This window comes from Arvicanthis niloticus, chromosome X, assembly GCF_011762505.2.
Source record: "Arvicanthis niloticus isolate mArvNil1 chromosome X, mArvNil1.pat.X, whole genome shotgun sequence".
Taxonomy (NCBI): domain Eukaryota; kingdom Metazoa; phylum Chordata; class Mammalia; order Rodentia; family Muridae; genus Arvicanthis; species Arvicanthis niloticus.
In genome coordinates this window covers 66,043,585-66,067,679 of record NC_047679.1, presented here as the reverse complement: position 1 = coordinate 66,067,679, position 24,095 = coordinate 66,043,585, and the positions used below count along the sequence as shown (strand labels likewise).

Genomic DNA, 24,095 nt, shown 5'->3' with positions numbered 1-24,095 from the left:
AATGTGTATCAGATTATGAGAACTATTATAGAAGCTTCATAACATTATATATATATATATATACATATATATATATAATTTTATATAAAATATATGGAGTTATCCCATAATGTGAGGGAATGCCTCTTTCAGACACCACAAGTTATCAAAAAAAAAAAAACCCAGTAATGGATATAGGTTAAATCTTTTCAAGTTGTTGATCAATGATGTCCTATAGACACACTTCCAAATACAACAAACCATTCCATTTCTCCTGGTAATATGGTAAGGCCATATTACACTACAAGACATGTGCATACTACCATGGTGAGAAGAGTAATCAGTACTCTTACCAAGCTATAAATTGTGCAATCTACAGTAAGAGCTGACCTAGCAAGAGGTGCCCACTGGTGCAATGCTGTCTCAAAACCAATATGGGAATAACCAACCAGTTTCTGTTTGGATTTAAATCCAGCTTCATGAGCTGGAACACTTCTGGTAATATCAAGTAGTCCAAAAGTCCATTGCTGTCTAGGTCACGGTTCCTATGACTAGTATTCTGCAAAATAGACATAAAATAAACTATCTCCAATGGTGTTAACTTTATACCCACAGATTTGGGGTACTTTCAAAACTCATCAGAAAAGTTTCATTTTGTTAGTCACAGTTTCAGTATAAATGGAGGAAGGGAATCATAAAGTCCCACACTTATTTAAGGATCATTTTGCAATTGATGGCTGTTTGGGGAGCAAAAGTCAGTTTTTGTTAGGGATTGAGCTCTGAGAGGCCAGAGTGGATGGTTCCAAACTCATTTCCAATATAAGCATCAAAGAATGAGATCACTTTATCTTTTGGGTACAAAGCAAAAGAGCAAATATGACGTGGAGAGTGGGTAGATAGGAGAGGAATTGGCATGAAGAAAAGAGAGAGAAATTTGATCCAAAACTATATTCATGCATAAATTTAAATCAAATTTTAAAAAATAATTCTTGAATGATCTTTTCCTAAATATCTTCATTGAGCAATAATTGAATTTACCTACATAATGTCTATACCTCAGTTTGTAAATTTCAACTAACCTCAACCCTCTTTTGTTGAGGCAGAATAAATAAATAAATAAATAAATAAATAAATAAATAAATGGATTTAAATTTGTGAAAACAACAAAATTAAGAATATTAAGGGGCCGGGCGGTAGTGGCACACGCTTTTAATCCCAGCACTTGGGAGGCAGAGGCAGGCGGATTTCTGAGTTCGAGGCCAGCCTGGTCTACAGAGTGAGTTCCAGGACAGCCAAGGCTATACAGAGAAACCCTGTCTTGAAAAACAAAACAAAAACAAAACAAAAAAAAAGAATATTAAGGCAGAATATTTCATCTGGATGAAATACTACAATGTATGAGGGATGAATAAATATTTCTTTAATGAAGATACACAAATGTTTAAAACATGCAACTAATCCAAACTATTATGAACAATTACTGAACATTTTTAATATGGTTATTTTGAATATAAAAGTAGATATTAGGGATTGAAAAAAATAGTTGAAAGCATGTTTTATTTTTTTGTTGTGGTGGTGCCAAGATACTCAACACAAAACCAACCAAAGAAATGGTTTATTTTGGATTATAGTTTCTGGAACAGTCTATTCTGGGGGGTGAAATGTCACTGTGTCAGGAGGAGGAGAGGGCTGGGGAAGCTAACATTTAATTTATAGTTATGAACAAGAGAATGAGGAATGTTGATGCTCAGATCACTTTCTCCTTTTTTATTTAGTGTAAGACCCAAGTCCACTGAAGAGCATGACCCTCCTTTAGGGGTGCAGTTAAATCTACATGTAAGGTTCTAATTTGGCTAAAAGGACATGGCATGGCTGAAACACACATGAACTCGTAGGAGCTATAGCTGGCATATGATCACATCATCCAACATGCCAGTATGGACTAGGGGAGACACTCAGCAGTCTTCTCCCCAAGCTGAGAAGTTTGTGGCAGTTGATGACTTCTTAAAGAAGTAGATTCAGTTTACTTTGAGGATGCCGTTGCTAGTAGGTTTTCTGTGCTACAGTGGATGACTCCACACTCAATAGTTGCACTAAGGGGGATAGCTATATAATCAAATATCTAGATAACTCCACATTGGGATGCCCAGAGGCTTGTCTCCTGAAGTTTCTAGACACTGTGATGTTTACCCCAATTATTAACCACCTATTAATTGCCACAATATTCACAAATAGGGAAACATCTAAATTAACATAAATGATTTAAAAAATAAATCATAATATACTCATACAATTAATTTATTATGTGATGGGGACAAAAGGAATCCTGTGATGTAAAATATGAATTTGAAGAATTTTTACTAGATGGAATTATGTAGCATTGGCAGGGAATATACCACATTCCTTGACTTATATGGTATGTCCTCAAGAGTCAGATTCATAGAAAGCTGGAGTGGAACAAAAGTTGCTAAGAAATTATGGGGTATGGCAGAGTGGATTCACAAAGTAGAATGGTGTAAAGTTTCAGTTACATATGACAAATAAATTCAAGAGATATACTACAGAATAATATTCTATAGTTAATACTGTATTGTACATTCAAAATTTTCAAGAGATTAGACCCAATTTAAGTATTCTTGCCACAGTAAAACAATGACCAATAACATATGGAAAAGTGTATTGGTTGTCTACAAATGAATGTCTTCCTATTGAAAGTAGTAACAGAAAGGCCATGGCTATTTACAGCTAAACAAAAGACAATGACGGCCTTGAAAGAGAGGAAGTCATCTCCAAAAATAAACTCAGAAAATCAGCTGGATTATGAGAGCAAAATATTTGACCTGTAAAATGTTTTTGCTAGTACTCCCTAAGCTATACTCTGACTACCTAAGTTAATGCTATGAGGAGTCTTAAAGACAGAATGAAATAATACTGTGATAGGATTAAAAAAAACAACTGCTGGTTGGCATTATTCTCATTAAGTATTGTGATTTCATTTCAATATAAACTCATTTCTTATATACATACAAGATCTAGTCTTTTATGAAATAATAGGTACCTAAAGTATATACTTCAAATGAGAAGTACGTATTTACACATATATACACATACACACATAAGTGTTCACACACTCACATCAGTAGATATACAACTGGAATTAAAAAGTTAGTTCCTGCAAGCACGTTTTTTAAATTTAGTTAAAAACATATTATTTATGACTTATGGGATACATTGTTATTTAGATCTTATTATATCATTATAGTTGCTGGCATATACCCTTCATGTAATCAAATAGAAAGCATGGTTTTAAGATACCATGAATTCATTATACATTCTGCACATATCTATTGATGTTAAGGATCATGTATGGAGAAGTACTTTCAGTATGCTTTTTTATTGTTCTGTATCAATGTCAAACAACACACCATCAGCTTTTTTAAGTTTCCTTAACAGTGTTGAGAGCATCCTGATATAAAATAATGAATCTAAACACAGTGTGAAATCAAAACACTTCTAAAAGAGTAAGCTAGAGTCATCTACTGAGAATAGTGAGAAAGTTCAAAGCTCTAAGGAGCTCAAATAAGTCTCCCAGCCAGCCTGAAAGCATTTTCATGATGTTTTTCTCCTAGGCAATATGAGTTGTATGTCTCCCAGCATGCTTCTAGAAGAGGGGTGGACTAATTACAGCTTGTGTGTTAAATAAAAGCAGCTAGCCATTTTTTATGAATAAGAACTAAGATTTCATTTTAAAACTTTATAATGTACTATGAAAAATTCAAAATTCAATATCCACAAGTATGGTTTTATGGAAACCCATTGGTATACAAATTGTAAATAGAGCAGGTATTAATAATATTTATTTTAATATTATTGCATGTGCTTATATAGAAAAGACATTTACCTATATTCTAATATATTCACTAAATTCATTTTCAGAATCTGTATCTAGAACAGCTGGTAAAGACTAAAATAACATTTATTATCAAATTTTATACGTTGATAGTTTGATTTAATATAATGTATACAAGGCAACAATTCAGTAAGGTAATAATTGAATTTTTTTCCTTAAAGCTTTCACTTTGAGATATGATAAAAAAAACTATAGATATTCTTACAAAGATATGCATAAACAGAATGAAAATAACCCAATTAAAAGCATTGATGCTTGTCAGCTCATGTTAAAGTGAAAGTTCTGCTAGTCTGATATACTATGTGACTGAAAAGAATGGATTAGAATTATTCCTTCTTTCTTGCACTCTCCTTCAAGAAAATCCACATCAACCTCCTCATAATCCTTCTTTAGGGTAGCCATGGCTTCAAGTGCCTCAGAGAATTCCCCTTCCTCAGGGCCCTTGCCCACATGCCAGTGAAAAAAGGTACATTTATCATACTTGTGGTCTAAGAAGCCCAAGCCTCAGTCATTGCTATTGTTCAACACGTACACAAATACATTGTCCAGGTCTCTTCCATGCTCCATATTGGAGGGTGGTAATTAATACCAACTCTGAATCCAGTGAGAAACCAGTTTACAAACTGGTGGCAGTGGCAGCACCAACATCTTTGGGAATCAAATCACTACTGTACAGCAGGCAGCAAGCCATGTACTTACTACAGATAGAGACACATTTCTCCATCTGGTTGGCCAGCTCCTAACAGCAATTGATGATCACTGCTACAGAAACCTGCTCATAGATCACTGCTACTGAAACCTCCACTTAGATGACAGGGGCATATGTGGACAGAAGGAAGTGGATTTGAGGGTACGGTGCCATGTTTGTCTGAAATTCTGTCAGATAAACATTCAGGACCCCATCAAATCTGAGGAAAGTGGTGAAGGGTGGCATAATCTGACTGAAATGTAGTTAAGGTTAGTGTTGGTAAGGTAAAATGTAGGTTGAGTTCTCAATATTGATGTTCCTAAAACAGATACCTTAGATGGCCTTATTGTGTGCCATGAAGGCATAATCAGGCTGTTAGAGGGTTGTGTGGTTAGTGAGTATGGAATTGTAGGGCTCAACAATGGCCGTGGAAACCTAAGAGATGTGTAAATAGAGAACATAAGCTTGCACTTCTCGCTGTAATCAATAGAGAGCCATTCCATCATCAAGGGGCAGTGGTGATCCTAGGGCCGGTTCCTCTACCATAGAAAACAAAGAATCCCTGAAGAACTGTGCATTTATTATCCAGCGTGAGATGTTGGTTCAAGACAAGGTCAATGTTCTCTTTTCCAATAGTGTAGTCCACTGCCTTAGTTATTAAAACATCTTCCTTGCCTGTGATGAGCTGCTCAGAGTGGAAGAGCTGGCAGTAGTAGGTGCCAGTGCAAAATTTATCAGTAACTGTGGGTTTCATATCCCCAATCAGTGCCCTGGGCACATACCTGTCAGTGCCTGCCTAGTCCACTAAATAAGGTGTTGCAGATGTCATCTCCTCTAGCCAGTGATCTTGTCATTTGGCATGTGGCCATCAGCTGGACACTATGTTCTATGTAGTAAACCTCCTAGCAGGCATTGTTTATATGGACACCAACCTGGCCAGTGTAGATGTAATGTAGTTATACATGGTAGCTAAAGGATACAAGGCCAGGGTAACAGAACTGGACACTAGGCCCCAGTTACCATCTCCAACAAAGTAGGAGTCAGGGTAAGTGACACAATCAACTGTTGAATTTCTTATATTCCATTCACTGCATGGAATACTAAAAAAATTATTGACTTCTAAACATCATTATTCCAGAATTAAGTTTAGAAAATAATATTTATAATAACCTTGAATATGGAAATATCTCAAAATAAGAAGTGAAGGGTTTATTAAAATAGCAATGGCTTATCACTCTATAAAACTAAGTGAATCAGAAATGACTATATTCACTTAATTATTTTTATTTTTACAAAATATAAACGAGGCATGCTAAAATTACTCAGAAATCCAGATTGACAATGCTAACATTTACTGAACATGTGTGGATAAAGAAACATTTCAAAATTTCTCAATTATTTTCTTAGCAAAAAGCCCACACAGTCATATGGAATATTTTTAGCTACTCTTCATTTCATAGATGAGAGAAATTGAGGCTTACAGAGATTAAACAGTTCACTGGAGTTCATAACATCATTAAATATCAGAAATGGCACTTGAAACTAGACACTTTGCAAAGGCACTCAATCATGCTTTTCTGTACAGAATGTGCAAGAAACAAATTTTATTTGGAGGCCAATAGCTTTTATATTACATGTAATAAACATTTGGAGGTGCTGGGTTCCTTAATTAAAAATAAATTCCATTGCATATGTCAAGCACTTAGTTATTCACTTAGCATATTATAAATCTGGTGAGAGTGGTTTTTCTTTATTCTGTGAGTCTTGTAAAAGAAATTGACTACAAACTGACATAGACTAGGAAAACAAAGATGATGTCAGAGAAAACAAACAATGAACTACAATGTCACACTTTGTTATCCATGACAATTACCAGTTAATCTCTCCACTTGGAGACAGAAGCAAAGTGAAAAATCAAAAAATGGGAGGAAAATTGGCTTGCATTTGCCCAGCAGCAAGATAACATTTATAAATCAGCACAGGACTGATTATGGTGATGTCTCCTTGGAATTTAGAGATACTGATTGAAGAAATTAATCCCAACAAATTTCCATTTCTGTTTTTTTTTTTCAGTTACATATCACTATGGAAAATAAAGGCATATTCTTATAATGGTATATTGTTTAGGTCAAGATCACTTCACCATTGTGCATTTCTTGCTATTAGGTAAGCTGCACGTATGGAATCTCAACTTATTGGTTTAATGTCAGTCACTTTTCAGTTACAAGAAAAGTCTGTTAATTCACTAGAAGTATCTATATTACAGTGTATCTAAAACTTTAAAAGGTTAACCTCTATTCAAGGAAAACATTCTCATTGCTCATTGAAAATTAAGATAAGGAATGTTTATCCTCTCATTCTCACTTTAGTTACATAACTTCTCTTCTACATCCTTTTGTTAACAAAATTGCCCTCCATGATCACAGGTAGTTAAAAAGGCTGACTTGGGCAAGTAATAGTTCTGCTATGTGAGATAAATAATAGCACTATCTCGGGATCACAAGAGATTCACTATGTGACTCTCCCTATCTAAGTTTAAATGATGCCAGCTCTTATTTGATATCCTCTTACTATTACAGTAGAGCTTTTGATGATTTTGCATGAGTCCAATATTAATTTATATAAAGGTTTATAGCACTGGGAAAACAAAATGCTAAGGGGGTGGAAAGGATGGGAATGGATGTGTGTCTATTTAAGGATAGGTAAAGTAAATTTTTGGTACAAAAGATTTTCACTGCTTCAATGGCTAGAGATACTGAAAAAGTGATATCACAATTAAGATATACTCAGTGATTTGGATATATGTGATGGTGGTATAATAAAAATGCAAGAACTGGTATATTGATGATATTTATTTAGGGGAAAATCTAGAATTTCTACAATCTGGACCTGACCATGGTATAATATGAACTACTGCAGAATGTCTATGCCTATCAACTTTTAGGCATTAAATGTAAAGCAGTACATGCATATTACATTATCATACGTTAGAGTATACGCAGTCAAATTTTAAGAATAATTTTTATTTTGCCTGGCAAAAGTAAAAAGTTAAATATCAACTATATACCAAAGTTTTCCTCTCCAAATATCTACAAAATTTAACTTGTAGTTTTTTCCCCATGCCTTCTAACTGCATCACAGAAAAAAATAAATACTAAATAGCAATGAAATGTCAACTGATTGATGGAAATAGGTCAAGAGATGACTGAATAATAAACTTCTTAGTAAAAAAAATTTACTTCATCTATAATGGCAGATATGAAGGTTCTAGCAAAAACCAGCATCTGATTAACATAATGCCACAATGTACATTTTTGATGTGAAAACCTTTGTGTATACAATAGTCAAATCACAGAAATGGGGTAAGCAGGGGTGGCAGATCTCTGTGGGTTTGAGCACAGCCTGATCTACATAGTAAGTTCCACAAGAACCATAGCCAGAGTACACAGTGAGATACAAACAACCTCCCCAAGAAAAGAAAGAGTGAAAATGACATTCAATTTAGAATTATGCCCTCTTTATTTCTCTTGTAGAATGCAGTAGATGACATATAATGCTGAGAATCCTGAGTTGATAATAGCATATAAATAATCTAAACACAAAATGATTTGAATGTCTTGTCATTACCACATATGAGAATTCCTTTTATTACTCTTTATTTAAGACATACAGAACATAATATCCATATTCTTTACTGCTATACTATCTTTAATACCATGAAAATTGCAAGCAGCTGCGTTTATTTTAGGTATGCTCTTTCAAATTCTAATATGACTATCTACCTCAAGCTTGAGCTATATAATTCTGGCTCATATACTCGAAGGACTCTACATCTTATTACAAATGTACTTGATCATCCATGTTTGTTGCTACTCTGTTTATAATAGACAGAAATTGTAAACTGCCCAGATATCCATCGCTATGAATAGATAGTGAAAATGTGGTACACTTATAGACACTGGATTGTTATTTATACACTGGATTATTATTATTCATATATTAAGAAAAATGAAATTATAAAATTTGCAGATAAATAGATGAACTAGACACAACTATCTGGAGTAAGGTCATATAGACCCAAGAGACAAATGTCCAGGTTTTCCTTTTTAAGCTTTCAGCATGTATAATTCAATCGTAATAACCACAGAGGTTAGGGAACTATTAATAGTCCAGCAGGTAGGGGGAGAACTGTCAAGAAAGGGGAAATATAATGCACCCAATACAAAGAGAATAAGACAAAAGTAGAATGGGGCAATTAAATGGGGAGTAGGGTCAGAGGGCAGGATAAGGGAGAAAATATAGGAAAAGATACTTTAGGGCCTTTTGAAAGGCATATGAAAGCAACTACTTTCAAAGTTTCCTAAAATATATACATATATAAAAGGCATTTAAGTGGAGTCATCATATAACAGGGGATAAAATATTTTATTCAATTAGACACATCATGCTACCAAGTAGAACTCTCCATGGCAGCAATGGGTTGCACGCTGTTGAGTTGTTGACCAAAGAGGTTCCATACAGTATTCAAACATTACAGGCTATTGTCAATACGATTGATTACCCACCACAACATGAGGTGGTAAGTCCTTGCTGCTCAAACAGTGTCATCTAACAAGAAAATATTTAGCTGTGGCCAACTGGAACCTTTACTCCTACTGACTAGAGTTTATGGTACTCAGGACATTTTCTGCACTATCAGAGGAGAGAAGTAATCATCAATGTAACCTATCCACAAAACCCTTGAAATTACATCAACAACCAGCCTACAGAATGTACTGTTGCAATAATTACCCAAATGCTATGGGAATAAACAACTACTGCTAGATTGGATTTAAAAGGCACTCTATGGGATTAAACCTAAACAAAAGACTGCTAATGAGACTAAGAACCTTAGACCCCTGAGATCTTGGAGACACTGGAACACCAACCAGGCAGGATACACCAGCTACTATGAGGCCCCTAACACATAAACAGCAGAGGACTGCTGGGTCTGGGTTTAGTCAGAGAAGATACATGTAACCCTCAAGAGACAGGAGGTCCCAGGGAGTGCAGAGGTCTGGTGAGGTAGGCATGAGTGGTGGGAACATCTTCATGGAGACAGGGGGTGGGTAGGAGGCATAGGATGTGGAACAGTTATAGGGTAGACCGGGAGGGGAATAAAATCTGGAGTTTAAAATAACAGTCTCACTGGAAAAGCAAATTACTTTTAAGGATAGGCCCCATGCCTAGCAAAGCTGGCCAAGAAAAATGAAGTCAATAAAATCTTTGGAGGTTCTTTGTCTCATATTGTTTAGGACTTCTAAAATTTTATTTTGCATTACTATTCCTTTGTGCATATGTGCATATATATACATACATACATATATTATATTTTATGTATGTATAATGTATTCCTTTTTAATGGAATTCCTGTATGTGTACATATGTGTGTGCTGTGTCTAAATGCATTACATATGCTTTTTCTTTCACTATTGTTCTTGTTTGTTTTTGTCCTGTTTTGCTTTGTTTTTGTTCTATTTTACTGCACTTTATTATCATTATTATTCCTCAGACATATGCTTATTATCTAATGGGAGACAAAATAAAACGTGGAACAGGATGGGAGGGGAGATGGAGAAGAACTGGGAAGAGTAAGGAGAGGGGAAATGAAAATCAGAAAATACTGTATGGGGAAAAAAAGCCCTGTCTCAAAATCAAACCATGCTATACCAACCCAAACCAAACAAAATACTAGAAAAGTTCTCAAATAGCAATTCATTTACTTCTTTCTTATTTATATCACTAGCAGACAGAAGCCAAGTAAACAATTAGCTCTTCTTTTATGTTTTTTTTTTACATTTTGCATTTTAAAATTATTTACTTTTTTTACACTCCAGATTTTATTCCCCCACTGCCCCATCTACCCTTCGACTGTTCCACACACAATCTACAAAACTCTATTTTGTGATAGACAACCCATAGAGCCAATACCTACTGACAAATTGACTAGCTATTATGTATTTTGGTGAAACAATAAAGCAAGGTGATTTAACTATATCTATTCTCTAAAAGTTTGAAAAGTATCAAAGTGAATCTTTGATATGATAGTGTTACAATTTTAAATGGTACAGTTACTTCAAATACTTAACTGGAAAAAAATTCTCTGTGCAATTTAATCTTGGTACTTTGTACTTAAAACTGTAAAGTTAACTGCAGACTCATAATACTTTCAGAATGAAGAAATCAGACATGAAATTGAGAAAGGAATATGCTGAGCATCTTGCAATTAGGAAATTTTTCTTAGAGTTCTAGTCTTTTCCCTATGAATTAGCTGTGGTCATGTTGTACTTAGACTTTCCTTTGTAATCTGTATAGCTTTTTAAAAGCCTTTTCAAACTCAGAAACACCACAGTCTTTTAAAGTGTGATTATTATGGAAAGCTCAATGGAAGTAAAACGATCAAAATCCAGTGCACTAGTATTGCTTGTCCTCAGATACATAATATCTATGAAAATTTGTTGTGGGACCTGGGGAAAAAGAGAAAAATATTTGAGTGCTGTGACAGAACATGATTGGCAGGATAAATATTTGCAGCATACACAGGATTATATTAGAAAATTTCCAAACAGTTCATCAGAGAGTTCAGTGGAATTCTACTGATAATAGTACATTATTGGTAATTTTGTTTTTGATCCAGGAAATGGGAACCAAATAAAAATTTTTCACATTGTTGAATTTGTTTCTATTCTTTAATTGAGCCTTAACCTGTTTGTATTTTAAATTACTAGACTCATTTCCATCTTTGCTGTCCTAACTAAACACTAGAGTCTATAACAAGTTGCTGCTATTGTAATTGTTATTAAGGTTTTTATGGGGGAAGAGTGTTTTTTCTACCCACCCCCGTCCTGTTAACATTCTAACTGCAATGTAAACTCCTTAAGGGCATGATCTTTAAAATATTTGCTATCCTATAGTAGAACTTAATAACTCCCATTAAATGTCAAAGTAGCAGAAGGCTTAAATAATGCTGTGAACTATCTGTTAAGTATTTTCCTGTTGAAACACTATGAGCAATTGTTACTATAAGTCTTAGAATTTCTCCAGGGAGAGGCTGATTGTAGTATTTTCTCTGTTTCTCAAGCTGCTTTGTTGCAGTTTTTATAGCCTTAGAGATTTAATAAGAGTGCTTTATTCTTTATATTCCTGTTGAGCTTTAAATATTAGCTTTGTATTCTTGGTGCTTTTTGTGCTACTTTTACTCCAGAGTCAGATTTGAAGTTTTATGTATTTTGCCAAATAAAATAAATATTATTTCTATTAAACTCCTTTTATATTTAATCAAATTTCAGTACTCCTAATTCCTGGACTACATGACTATTTTTGCTAATACATAGAGATGTAAAATTAAAAAATGCTTTAGCTCACAAAGTTTTAGCATCTAAGTTATATCTTACTTTCAAAGAGATGAATTCTAGTATACCAGGCTTGCTACTTTGAGCGATATTTGCTTATTCTCGTTAAAACTTCAAACGTTATATACTAATGGCCTAATAAACTTGAAACAGGAAGTGCTTTGGATGTAAGCTAGCTAATTATTACCCTAAGGATTTATAGTTTAACAATATAGTTAAACTTTATAATAGGAAATAGACCCATCTATTGTCTTATGGTATATCTCATTTTTTTTTATATTATTAGCTTTAACTTCATTCACAAAATACCCTCATAGAAGCGGGGGGGGGGGATAGGATAGGGGGTTTCCAGAGGGGAAACCAGAAAAAGGGCTAACATTTGAAATGTAAATAAATAAAATATCCAATATAAGAAAATAAAAAAAAAATGTATATGGCTTTTTTTACTTAAATGAGCTAGAGGACTATTTATTTTTAAAAAGTTTCTTTTAATATTTTATTAAGACTAACAAAGTAATCTTATTCATTAACAAGGATATAATTTAGAATTATACAGTAAATAGGGAAAAAAACAAAACCCAAGTTTCTGAGTGTTTTCAAATCTGGTGTTTGTATTTGGTATTCAGGAACAGTAAATCTATATTCATAGGTATTAGAGAATTTTCAAAATTATAATATTGTAAATATGATAAATGGGCAGTTGGCTTATTGGAGATCTGTAGTTTGAATTACTTTTCATTGATTATTTCTGTAAGATGTAATTGCAAGTATTACTAAAGTATGACTACTGAGAAACCAATAGAAATAGGTACAGAAAAGAGTGAGAGGCACATTTCTTAATAACTTACTTAGTAAGTAACTATAACCAATAAGAGCAGGCTAATAAAATGAGCATTACTAGAGAAATGATTCATTTCTGGATGTTGCATAAACATGATCATTGACATTTCCCTCTTCCAGTGTAAATTATAATGCTATGTGAAATAATATATGTATTTGTTGATTTGGAAAACATCTGTTTTATACTGTTTTCAGCATATACACATATGTAATGCTTTTTGTTTAAAATGTCAACAATTCCTTTTGCAGCATTAATGTTAAATGACTAAAAGTAATTTGATTTTCATTTGTTCTCACTTCCAGTTTACTTTCCTTAGGTAGTTTTAAAATTTGACATGCTCTTTTGTGAAATTATCTAAAGTGAATAAAATAATCATAAATTTAAATTATAAACAATGGCTACAATATCCATTTATCTTTGGAAGCTAAAGATTTTACAAAATAATTATTGTTTTATATGTTTCAATATTTTCTTCCAAAAATCAAAGTAGTAGACAGCAATGCAAATTATATTAAACTGATAGGAAATGTGTAGATTTGAAAATATCAATAAATATTCACTATGTCACTATTGTTGAGGATATACTCAGTGATTAAAATGTGATTTACTCTAATGGGAAACTATGGTATTATGAGTTTTATACCCCTGCAATCAGTACACAATAAATGATAATCAGGAGTAATTTTATCTGGAGAAGCATATCCTATGTTGTTTTTAGAACTTTACTTAATTTCACCATGATTGTCTTTAGAATATTATCTTATTGACATAAAATAGGCCATACTCATTAGAGATGGTGAATTGAATTGAGAACATTATCATCTTAACTGTGGAAGAATACAAATTAAGAAACATCAAATACTCACTTTTCATAATTCTGTAATTCACTAATGTTGATTTAGAAAAAAATCTATTTAACATGGGGACCACAGTATTTAATTGTCTAAAAAGAGACTGTAGATACAAAGAGTTTAAAGATTGAGCAAAGAATTACATTTCTAAAATGTTATGAATTACTACATAACATTTAAATTATGTTTTAAAATGGTCTATGTTCACTGAAACACTTTAAGATTAATATGCTGCTATATAGTTTGCTTTAAGTCACAGTCAATATTTAATCTTAATTATTCTACAAAATAACATTGTAGTTTATTCCTGATTCTTCTATTTGAAATCTGTTTCAATTGAATAATGCAGTGTAAAGTTAATAATGCAGGCCTTGATCCCTAGAAAACCACACTATTTTTTTTTTTGCATTGCAAAAAGGTAAGTAACAACACATACCCAGACAAACATTTCACAGAGAAATATTAGTTGTCCATGTGAATAAGAACACTACAATGTAATCTGTCCTTTGAAAGCATGAGAACTAGAGAAAAATGTAAAGCGTTTCTCTCTCTCTCTCTCTCTCTCTCTCTCTCTCTCTCTCTCTCTCTCTCTCTGTGTGTGTGTGTGTGTGTGTGTGTGTGTGTGTGGGCGCGCGACTAGAAGATATAGTAAATGTTGAAATACAGTGCCTTTGGGGTATGCCAGCTCAATACCAGTGGCTAATCTTTCCCTTTGCTATAAACAACTACACTTAACACTTCACTATGGATTAGCTGATAATTTGCAAATATTGTTAATACTTTGTTTTTCAAACCATTTATTTACAGCAAAGTAACTGAACTTTTAGGGTTGTGATTATTTTAAGAGTTTTCATTGCTAAGTGAAACACCATTGTCTAAATCAATGAGGTTATTAACCATAAATTATCCATATGTTATATATTATTAATCCTTAGAATTCCTTAGAATAAGTTTATGTAAGGAAGGGATGGGAAACAAAACAGTGAGGCATTTGTGGCTGTGCCAGTTAGATTTTAGCATTTGGATTTTTAAATCAGAATGTCTAGGCATTTTGTGTGTTTTAAAAACATGCACCATGCATATTACCCCAGACACAACAAACATGTTTATATTTTGTTTGTGTAAGAACACAGATTCAAGAATTTTATTATAAAAATTGGAAATTCTGTTTCTGTTGTTGGAGAAAATGAGACTGATCAATTATTCTCCCTATATTTTTATGTGCTGAGGCAGCCATATGAAATAAACAGTGAAAATATGCATTGTAAAGTGAGAAATGGTAATCAATTTTTAATTATTCAGTTTTAAAGGTACTATTTTTCTTTCCTTTTAGTTTATTCATTTATGCCCAAATAACCGTTGAGCTTTCAAATTGCCATTTACTTTCTAATGCATGTAAAATCTATGTGTAATTTATAAGTTAAAATAGCTTTGTAACAAATGGAAGGTAAATATATTTTTCCACATATAATTACCAGGCATCTTATAGACATTAACTGTAACCATCAGTGCTGAACTTGTGATTTTTTTATACACACATTATCATACCAGAAGTTTACATTTATTTTATAGGAGCTTTAGACTCAGGAGATTTTTAAAAGACTTATTTCACACCTTTTGATGTAACAATAACTTGCACACCCAATACTAGTTTCTTAAAACATGTTTTATGACAAGAAATAAAGAATGACATTTTAAGTCCTATTTTTCACTACTATAATTTATTTGTATTATATTTCAAAACCTCTCTTCTCTCGCTGATTTTGTTGAGAACTTTACTAGAAGACACATTTGTATTTTAAGTACTTAGTACACTTCAGTCACAGGGTCATTGAAATTTCAGTTTTGCTTCCTTGGAGCATGCCTATGAATACTACACTGTTGGTTCTTTATTGTATCAGAAAAAACATTAGAATAAATTTCATCATTTTCAATTTAGGCTTCTCCTATGCTTATGTATTTTCCATGTATATTCCGTACTCCAGAATGGTTTGGAGAGGAAATGAAAGCCCACATTGAATTTGTCTCTATAGGAATATTTTTGTCAAAAAAAAATCAACTACACACTAAAAGGATATAGACCTCTGTCCATGAAGCACTCTGTGGGACCTGAGTATTGAGTTGCCTAGATAGCACAATGCCACCATAGTTACAGGATGTCTGGGAAGTCACCTCTGTGTCCTGGGGACATAGATGTAATCATAAAATCCCCACAATAAACAGGACAATACAATTTTTAGTTTTTCATTTATTCTGAGGATTTTTGTACTTCATTCAATTGGTTATGTGGTTATGCAGCACTGATCTGCACAGATAAATGATGTACTGTTGTTAAGGACCCTTCTGTAAAACAGGGCAGTGACCTGGCACATGCCTCACATTTGTGACTCAGAAGCTTGGAGTCTTTCATTGCACTCGAATATCTGCTCAACTGTAATTGCTTTGGAAACTCTATTGCTTTGTGAAAGATACCTCCTTTTATACTCTATCCCCTTTAATTTTCTTTACTACAGCTTATAGCCATTTAAATTTTATATGTGAATTCATAATATGCATATATTACAAAAATACATTATTCCTTTAGATTTCATTCTATTCCTAACACCTAGCCTAGAGTTCCTGAACACATTTAATATTCAATATCTGTGGATTTACTTATTGACAATTCTGTCAATAATACAGTTCTCCTTTCCTGTTCTATACTGGTATTTACAATGACAGCCACAATTTTCAAAGCAAATTTTATTTGACAAATAAAAAGTGATCAGTGAAACAAAATTTTGAGTATCATTCTCACACTCCCAGACTAGAAAGGAATGCAGATTAATGTATCTGTATAGCTGTCAGTTATTCCACACCTTACAAGTCCTATAGACAGAATATCACCATGATCCCCATTCCTTTTGTTGTCTTTAAACTAAATAGCTCTTTAACTGACAGCTTAAGGTATATGCTGGTACCATAAACATGTCACGTTCACTTTATTTAAGAACTGATATTTATTATAGCGGGAATTGTTTTGAACACCATGATTTCCATTGAAACACTAACACAATTGTTTATTTAGGAGTAATCAGCTATGGCTATAGGTAAATATTGTATATTATTTAGCATATATAGGCAAATATTGTATATTATTTAGCATATCTATCATCTAGCTAAATATTAGCACTATAATATAATATAAAAATACTTATCTTTGGAAGTTTATGATTTGAAACAAAGAAGAGAAAATCTTTTTTTAAAACAACATAGTTACACAAAAGCAAAAATTTAGAGTTGGCAGATGACTATCATAAAAATCAAATGACAGAATGAATTCAGAACTCTGATGATAGGCATATTCATATATGCATTTTCATAGTGCTCAGACATGTGACACCTGTTCCTAAATATAATACATACTTGTGAATGAAGCTTGGAAGTTTATATTTGGAATTTTAAATTATTATATAAAATATTAATAAAATTTTACCACAGTGACTATAATATCTTTGGGAAATTAATTTCACTTATTTTTGTATGGAATACATATAAATTAGTCCATTATAGATTCAACTTTTATAATATCTACAGAAAGTGGAATGTCTTAGCCTTCTTTGCTGAGTTATCAGAGGTTACTCATACTACTATCATGATTTCTCCATGCTGATTTTCTTTTCTTTTCTTTTAATCCAAGGAATTAGATCAAGGATGTGGCACACACAATTTAACAAAATCTTTTCCTTCAGTTCTGCAATCTTGCTGAAGAAGAGAGAATTAAAGTAGCAAGAAATTCCACACCTATTCCTTGAACTCTCTTGGAACAAAACATGGAAATTTGTAATAGGTAATAAGAGGATAATAAGACATAATATTTTAATTAATAAGCCCCTCAATTTAGTCCCTCCCTGATGAATTAATAGTCTTGGCAAACTTATAAACATTTCCTGTGTTTATCTTAAGAAAATAGTAAATTTCCTATGAAATCTTAATTATCAGAAAAATTCTTTGAAATATAAGGAATGTCAAAATCTTAAAGTCATCTGGTGATACTTGAGACTGGATATTTGCCATCATTTTCTTCTAGCATCTAACTTATTTTACTCTTTTCTATTCAGTTTTAGTCCCAGATACTCAAAAGATTTTCTTAGGAAATTAGAGTGAGTTTTTAAAGTTTGTATATAGCTGAGTTAAATATTTACATTAGCCTTCAAATTGTCCATTAAAAAGTAGAATGAGGAAAGTTCACAGGAAGATTCTTTTAAATGAAAACTCTGACTCTTATTCAGACATTAAATTAAAGACATCTGGATGTCTTTTAGTAGTTCTAAATTCAGTTTTCAATCTTAATAGTTGTATAGTTTTCTCTAAGTGAAAACAGACACATGCTCACAAAAAACACTTGAAATCTTTAAAGATCTATATTATAGGTAATCTAATACTGTACTTAAAGTCATTTCAGAAATCCTTTACATATTTACATTTCAAAAGACCAACCAAGTTTCTCTAAAGCTGTTTCTTTGCATATGTGATTTGTCTCTATCATAATGTTAATATACTATACTTTCTTTTGATATTCTGTTTTGAACTCAGGAAAACAAATAGCATTTCATAAATATACTAAACAAATTCACACGATGAGGAAAATATCCCAGTCCTTAACAGGAACACATTGTCAAGCATCTAGATTTCCAAAGTTAGTACATTTTCATGATAGATTATTATATGATTTTCAATACATCAAACAGGTTCTTTTTTATACAGCACTTTTAAATTTTAATTTCAATTCAAAAATCCATTATGGCTTAACCAAATTAATCATACAAAATTTCTACTGGCAATACAAAAACTTAGGAGTGCACTGGGTTTTCTTGTATTTGACAATACTAGATAACAGAATAAACATTTCTTCCACTCAAAGCTTACTGATGAGTGCAATTTAGAATAAAATCATGTCTTAAGAATTCTACCCCATATACACCTTTTTTTGCCTTCTTAGCTTAATTTTGTTGCCTTAAAATGCTTGGCATTTCTTATTTTAAGAATCTACTGATGTGAGCAAATTCTTATTACTTGCCCAATGAATACGTCTGTTTACAAACTAGCTGTGAAAGTAATGCCACTGAAATGGCTCTCAAATGACAAGGAATTTTATATATTCTCACTAAAAACCAAAACCCAAAGAATTTCAAAAGTATTACTATGCTGTAAGCAGTAAGTCAGGATATGTTCAGTCAGAACTTGTATTTATTTTTGTCAAAGTTAAGCCTGTTCATAAAATTAAAAGTGTTCTGATTTAATGTACTTGTCAAAACAACTACCACTGTGGGAACATCTAAGCTTTTGAAGATTTCTACATAGGTTAGTAATTTAAAAACAAACTGTCTCTTAAGATCGAAAGAATTCTGAATGGATAGGGAACAAAACAGAATGTAAAGCTACTAAGAAAAATAACTTCCCATTAATTATCAAAACATGTGCGATTAAAATGCTCTTTCATAGACTTAGAAGCGACGGTTTCTTCAAGACCCTGATTGGCTGCACACAAACTCAGATTATTGTGACACTTCCTATTAAGTGTGAAATGAGAGTTTTATAGACTAAGTTAATCTAGGCTAAAGCTTTCACTTACATAACCAAAAACTCCTACCGTGCTCTAGAATCTTCTATATTGTCATCACCCATCATCTCCAAATCTCGTGAGCGCTTCTCACAAGCTTCTTTGAGCAAATTTCCTTCTGGACCGGCTTTAGGAGTGTCTTCATTTGCTTGAAGATGTACTACCACGTTTTGTTGGTGCCAATTCTGAAGGACTCTTTGATGGGTAGGGGCTGGTCCTGGCACTGGCGTCAGTATATCGTGGTGGACAGGACTACTGCTTTTCTTCAGTCCGTTTCTGTCCCGTGAGTGGTTCTTCAACCTGCCCTGCACCGGGGTCCCTCTATGCTCATATCCTTCCTGCTGAAGGCAGCTTCCAGTGTTAGGCGATCCTTGAGAAGGATGACTAAACCATCTCCAGCGCAGCCTCAGGATCTGTTTCACATCAAACTCTTTCTTGCCGGACACTGACATTGTTGCCGGAGAAAAGACAAAAGCCTTCTCTAACAGAAAGGAAATGGAGCCTTTGTTATCTCTTGTTTCTCTCTGCCTCTTGTGTAGAACTAACAAAAGCACAAGTGCTGAGAGAACGAGCAGTTTTTCTTGCCTTCTCTCCCCTCCCCCTCTGCCTGTGATACACTGTGAATACTTCCAGCTTAGCTGAAGCCAGAAAGCTGCCGCTAACAGTGTAGGTGGGAACCCATACTGACAGGATGATGAGGTCAGACCTTAAACAAGTAAATCAGCTTAGCACAGGAAAGCAGCTACCACAAACACACTCCAGCTGCTAGATTTGCAAACTCACGGCCTTTATGCCTGAATATCTAACCCTGCTTCTCTGATGCCAAAATGCATAGCTGTCACTTAAATCCAGGTATGTGAGTAAAAGCAAACTGTTTAAAGTCATTTCTACAACCCCTTCCCCCCCCCACTCCACCCACTCTCATACTCACTCCTCTATAGCCCACTTCTAAAACTGTGCCAATTTGTCCCAGGAGAATTTGTCATGGTGAATTCGTTATGATCTATTTTGAGATTCTTCTTATGGAAAATTTGAATGTAGCTCATTAAGGAAAAGCATCGTATCCTCAGTCCCCTTATGGAGATCCGCAGTTATTATATGCAAAGCTCTTCTGAAAATGTGAATGCCTCTATATAAACATTCTACTTGAAAATAGAAGCTATAAAAATCATAAAATCATGCTGACTAGCCATAACTACACTCTCATACTCCTACACACACACACACACACACACACACACACACACACTCATCCCACTAAGTGCTGTCTGGATAGTAACTAACTTAAGCAAATATATGGAAAGAGAAACAGTGCTTTTCTAAGTTATATTCAAAGAGATGTCTTCTATCATTGACGATAGCTTGAAAATGCACACATCATTCTGACCATTCTGGCCTCTTGCCTATATAAACACCTATTTATCATACCCTGTATATTCACAGGCTTATTTCTTTGTTCGAGTCTTTATAAAAAGATAAAGAAGAACATGTTTTAAATTAACTCAAAATTACCACATTGCTAGTAGTATCCAAAATATTCAGACATCTGGTTCAGAATGATTATTTCATGCCAAGGCAAATATTTCTAACTCAAACTAACAAACATCTGTAATGCCAACATTATTGTGCATTTTTGAAATATGCCCAGATATTGCACCTCACACTCATATTAATAAAGGAGAACTTATCTTAGCACATCCTTAAAATCAGTGTTGAATTTGTAAGCTTTTGTTTCAGCTTTGTCAATGAGTTGTGTGACCCTGGAGAAGTCACTTCTTTCTATCTCAGCTTCTTCACATGAAGAAGCGACTAGATCTCTAAGTATCTACAAACACTATTGTAAAATGGCTTTTGAACGAATTTAGAGAAGGAAGTTAACTCACCTAAGCTTGGGGTTTATCTCTAGTTACATATAAAGCAAATTGCCTCATTCCCCTTTCCATCTTGCTTTTGTAAATTATGAGTGTTATTTTAAACACTTTAAGCTGACTGAATTATATATAAAGTGCTCAAATATTTTATTAGACTTTCCTTTGTTTGTTTCTGTGGGGGTGCCAGTGTAAGTTTAATATTTATATTAACAGAGTGAATAAAATAGATTGGCATAATTTAATGTGATATAGCCAATCAGTTGAATGCATGAATCTTTGTATATATTAGAACTAATGGTGGCTCTTCCTGGGACTCAAGCCTGAAATCATTCAAACATGAAGTACATCATCAGATCATGTGCATCCCATGTTTTCTTGCTGTATGTCTGAGCACTCCACCATCTATAATCTTATACTTTATTGGCTTACTTTTATAATCACTCCCTCTTCTTTCCTACTTTGTAACCTTTAATTTATATTCTCTAGAAAACCCTGGGCAATTCGGGTTTTTGCTATATTCAAAAAGTCATTAAATACATACTGATAAGATATAGAACTCATTTTTGAGTTGTGAGTAATTTATCTCACCTTCAAATTTCTAATCTATTTTCTTATAGATTATTTTGTCCTAGTGTTCACACTTATAATCACCTGTCTGACAGTTTTGTGGCCAGTAGTCATCATGAAAACTTTAAATAACTAAATAAAACCTCAAAATAATTCTTTTTATAAGGTCAATATGTACAGACAACTAACTCTGGAATCCTTTCTTATTATTTAACTATATAAGATTCTAAGTAAATACCTAGGATTCATGGCATATGTTTTAGACCAGATAGATAGATTTAGATACAGATACAGATATAGATATATGACCATACTGTTGCACAAAGATAAAGCAAATTATTTATACCAAATAGAATTAATGAAGAGCTATAAGGGATGTGCACATGACACATGACAAGAATAAGAAGTATTGAATCCACTCAGCTTAGCTCCATAACAGTGATAAGGTTTGAATGCAGGTTCTTCCACCAGAGTTACTACGCTGGACTCTTCTTCTTCTATATAGCCATGAGGAGTGATGGTGGGACCTTGAAGCTATGAGAACTATGGGAGTCGAGTGCTTAGAAAACCTATTATTAGAAACAATTAACATAGTTATCATAGGCTCCAACAGTTTATTAGGCAGTAAAACACAAAAGGTCAGGACTGATTCTTGACTCATTCTCTGACTTCCTGCCTCATTATGTGATTTTTCTCCTTTCTTGCATGTCCTCCTACTACTATGATGGCATTAAGCATAAGATTCTTTCTACCTAGATATAAGTTGCCAAAGGTGCTTGCTACTCTAAATAAAAATTTACAATAATTTAATTAAATTAAATTCCAAAATAATATTATATAGAATATAGGTACACATTACAAAGGTATATGATTTCTGAAATATTCCATAGCAGATAAAGTATACAACTGCAGAAAATTAATTATTGTAGTCATTTATTTAAAAAAAACTTAATCATATACATTATATTTAACCACTGTTAAAAAGGCTCTGCTCCTAAGACTCAGGGCACATTGCAGAGGAGGGAGGACAAAAATTTTAAGTGCCCAAGGACCAGGAGTCAGCTGTGAGACTATTTTCTATAAAGTGCTACTTAATCAAAACCTGAACAATGTCAGTATCAATAGACATACTAATGCAGATGAGAAAAAAACTCATAGACTCCCACCCTCCAGACAAAGAATCACAGGCCACTAATGATACTGAGAGTGAGAAATTAGTCTATCCAAGAGATAGCCCCCTTTAATGTTTATCTAGTACAAAGTGGTAATAATCACAGTAAAAAGGTTAGCAATTTGAGAGGGAGATATGGGGCATCAAAAAGACTGGAGAGAGAGGGCATGGGTTAAAGGATGAAGGTGAAGGGGTGAAATAAAATAATTACATTTTAACTTAAAATATATTAAATAAATAAAAGAAATGTCAAGGAGAATGGTCAGGTAAGGAAACTTTATATATTTGGTAGGGTGACATATCAGTTCAGCCATTGTAGATTACAGAATGGAAGCTTTTGAAAAAATAAAAATATAAACAAACACTTATTATTGAATATAAACAAAATGGAATCAATATTGGTATACTGAACAGACATGTGCTAATATGTTCCTTGAAACATTACCCATCATAGTAAAACTATGGAAACAGTTTAACTGTTCATCTGCATTAAAAATTTCATGTAACTACCCAATGGAATGGACTTTAAAGATAGGAATCAAGTCACTTATGACAACATGACTGAATCTAGAGAACATAATGTTAAGAGGGGAAAGCAAGGCACAGAGAAAAACAGTATTAGCTCATCTATATATGGAGTCAAAAAGGAATTGAACTCACACAAGGAGAAAATAGACAGATGATTATCAGGGCTGGGAAAGAGTTTCAACTGAGAAAGGGGGGAACACTAGTCAAGAGTACAAAGTTTCAGTAAGAGAAGTGAATTCCATTGTTCTGTTGCGCAATATGATGGCTGTGATTAATAATGATCTAATGAGTATTACAAAATTATGCTAAGTACCCTGATTTGGTCATTTTATAATGTAGGCCTAGTCTTGTAGAAGACTTCAGGGAAAGATTAGGGGACCAAAAACGGATAGGGATTCCACAGGAAGACTAACAGTGTTAATTCACCTAAACCCTTGGGAGCATCTAGAGACTGAACTGCCAACCAAAGAGAAAGCATGGGCCAGATTAAACACCCCGCACACACACACATAAAGGCATATGTAAAAGATGTGCAGCTTGGTCTTCATGTGGGTCCTCCAACAACTGGATCAAGTGTTGTCCCTGACTCTGTTATCTGCCTGTGAATCATGTTCCCTGAACCCAGCTGCCTTGTCTGTCCTCAGTGGGCGAAGATGTGTCCTACAGTAACTTGAAGCTACAAGGTACCCAGGGGTG

The 24,095-nt window shown here is 33.5% G+C and overlaps 1 protein-coding gene across 2 annotated transcripts in view; it reads right to left on the bottom strand.

The window, feature by feature from the left end:
* Nucleotides 1–19,944, bottom strand: part of Klhl4 (kelch like family member 4) — a 66,188-nt gene extending 46,244 nt beyond the window's left edge. Inside the window, exon 1 of one of the 2 annotated variants that reach the window (XM_034485194.1) lies at nt 19,293–19,944. In XM_034485194.1, the coding sequence (XP_034341085.1) occupies nt 19,293–19,714 (422 nt within the window). In that variant the 5' untranslated portion in view covers nt 19,715–19,944. The remainder of the gene's footprint in view (nt 1–19,292) is intronic. The other variant, XM_034485193.3, reaches the window with a different exon arrangement.
* Nucleotides 19,945–24,095: the final 4,151 nt, after the last annotated feature.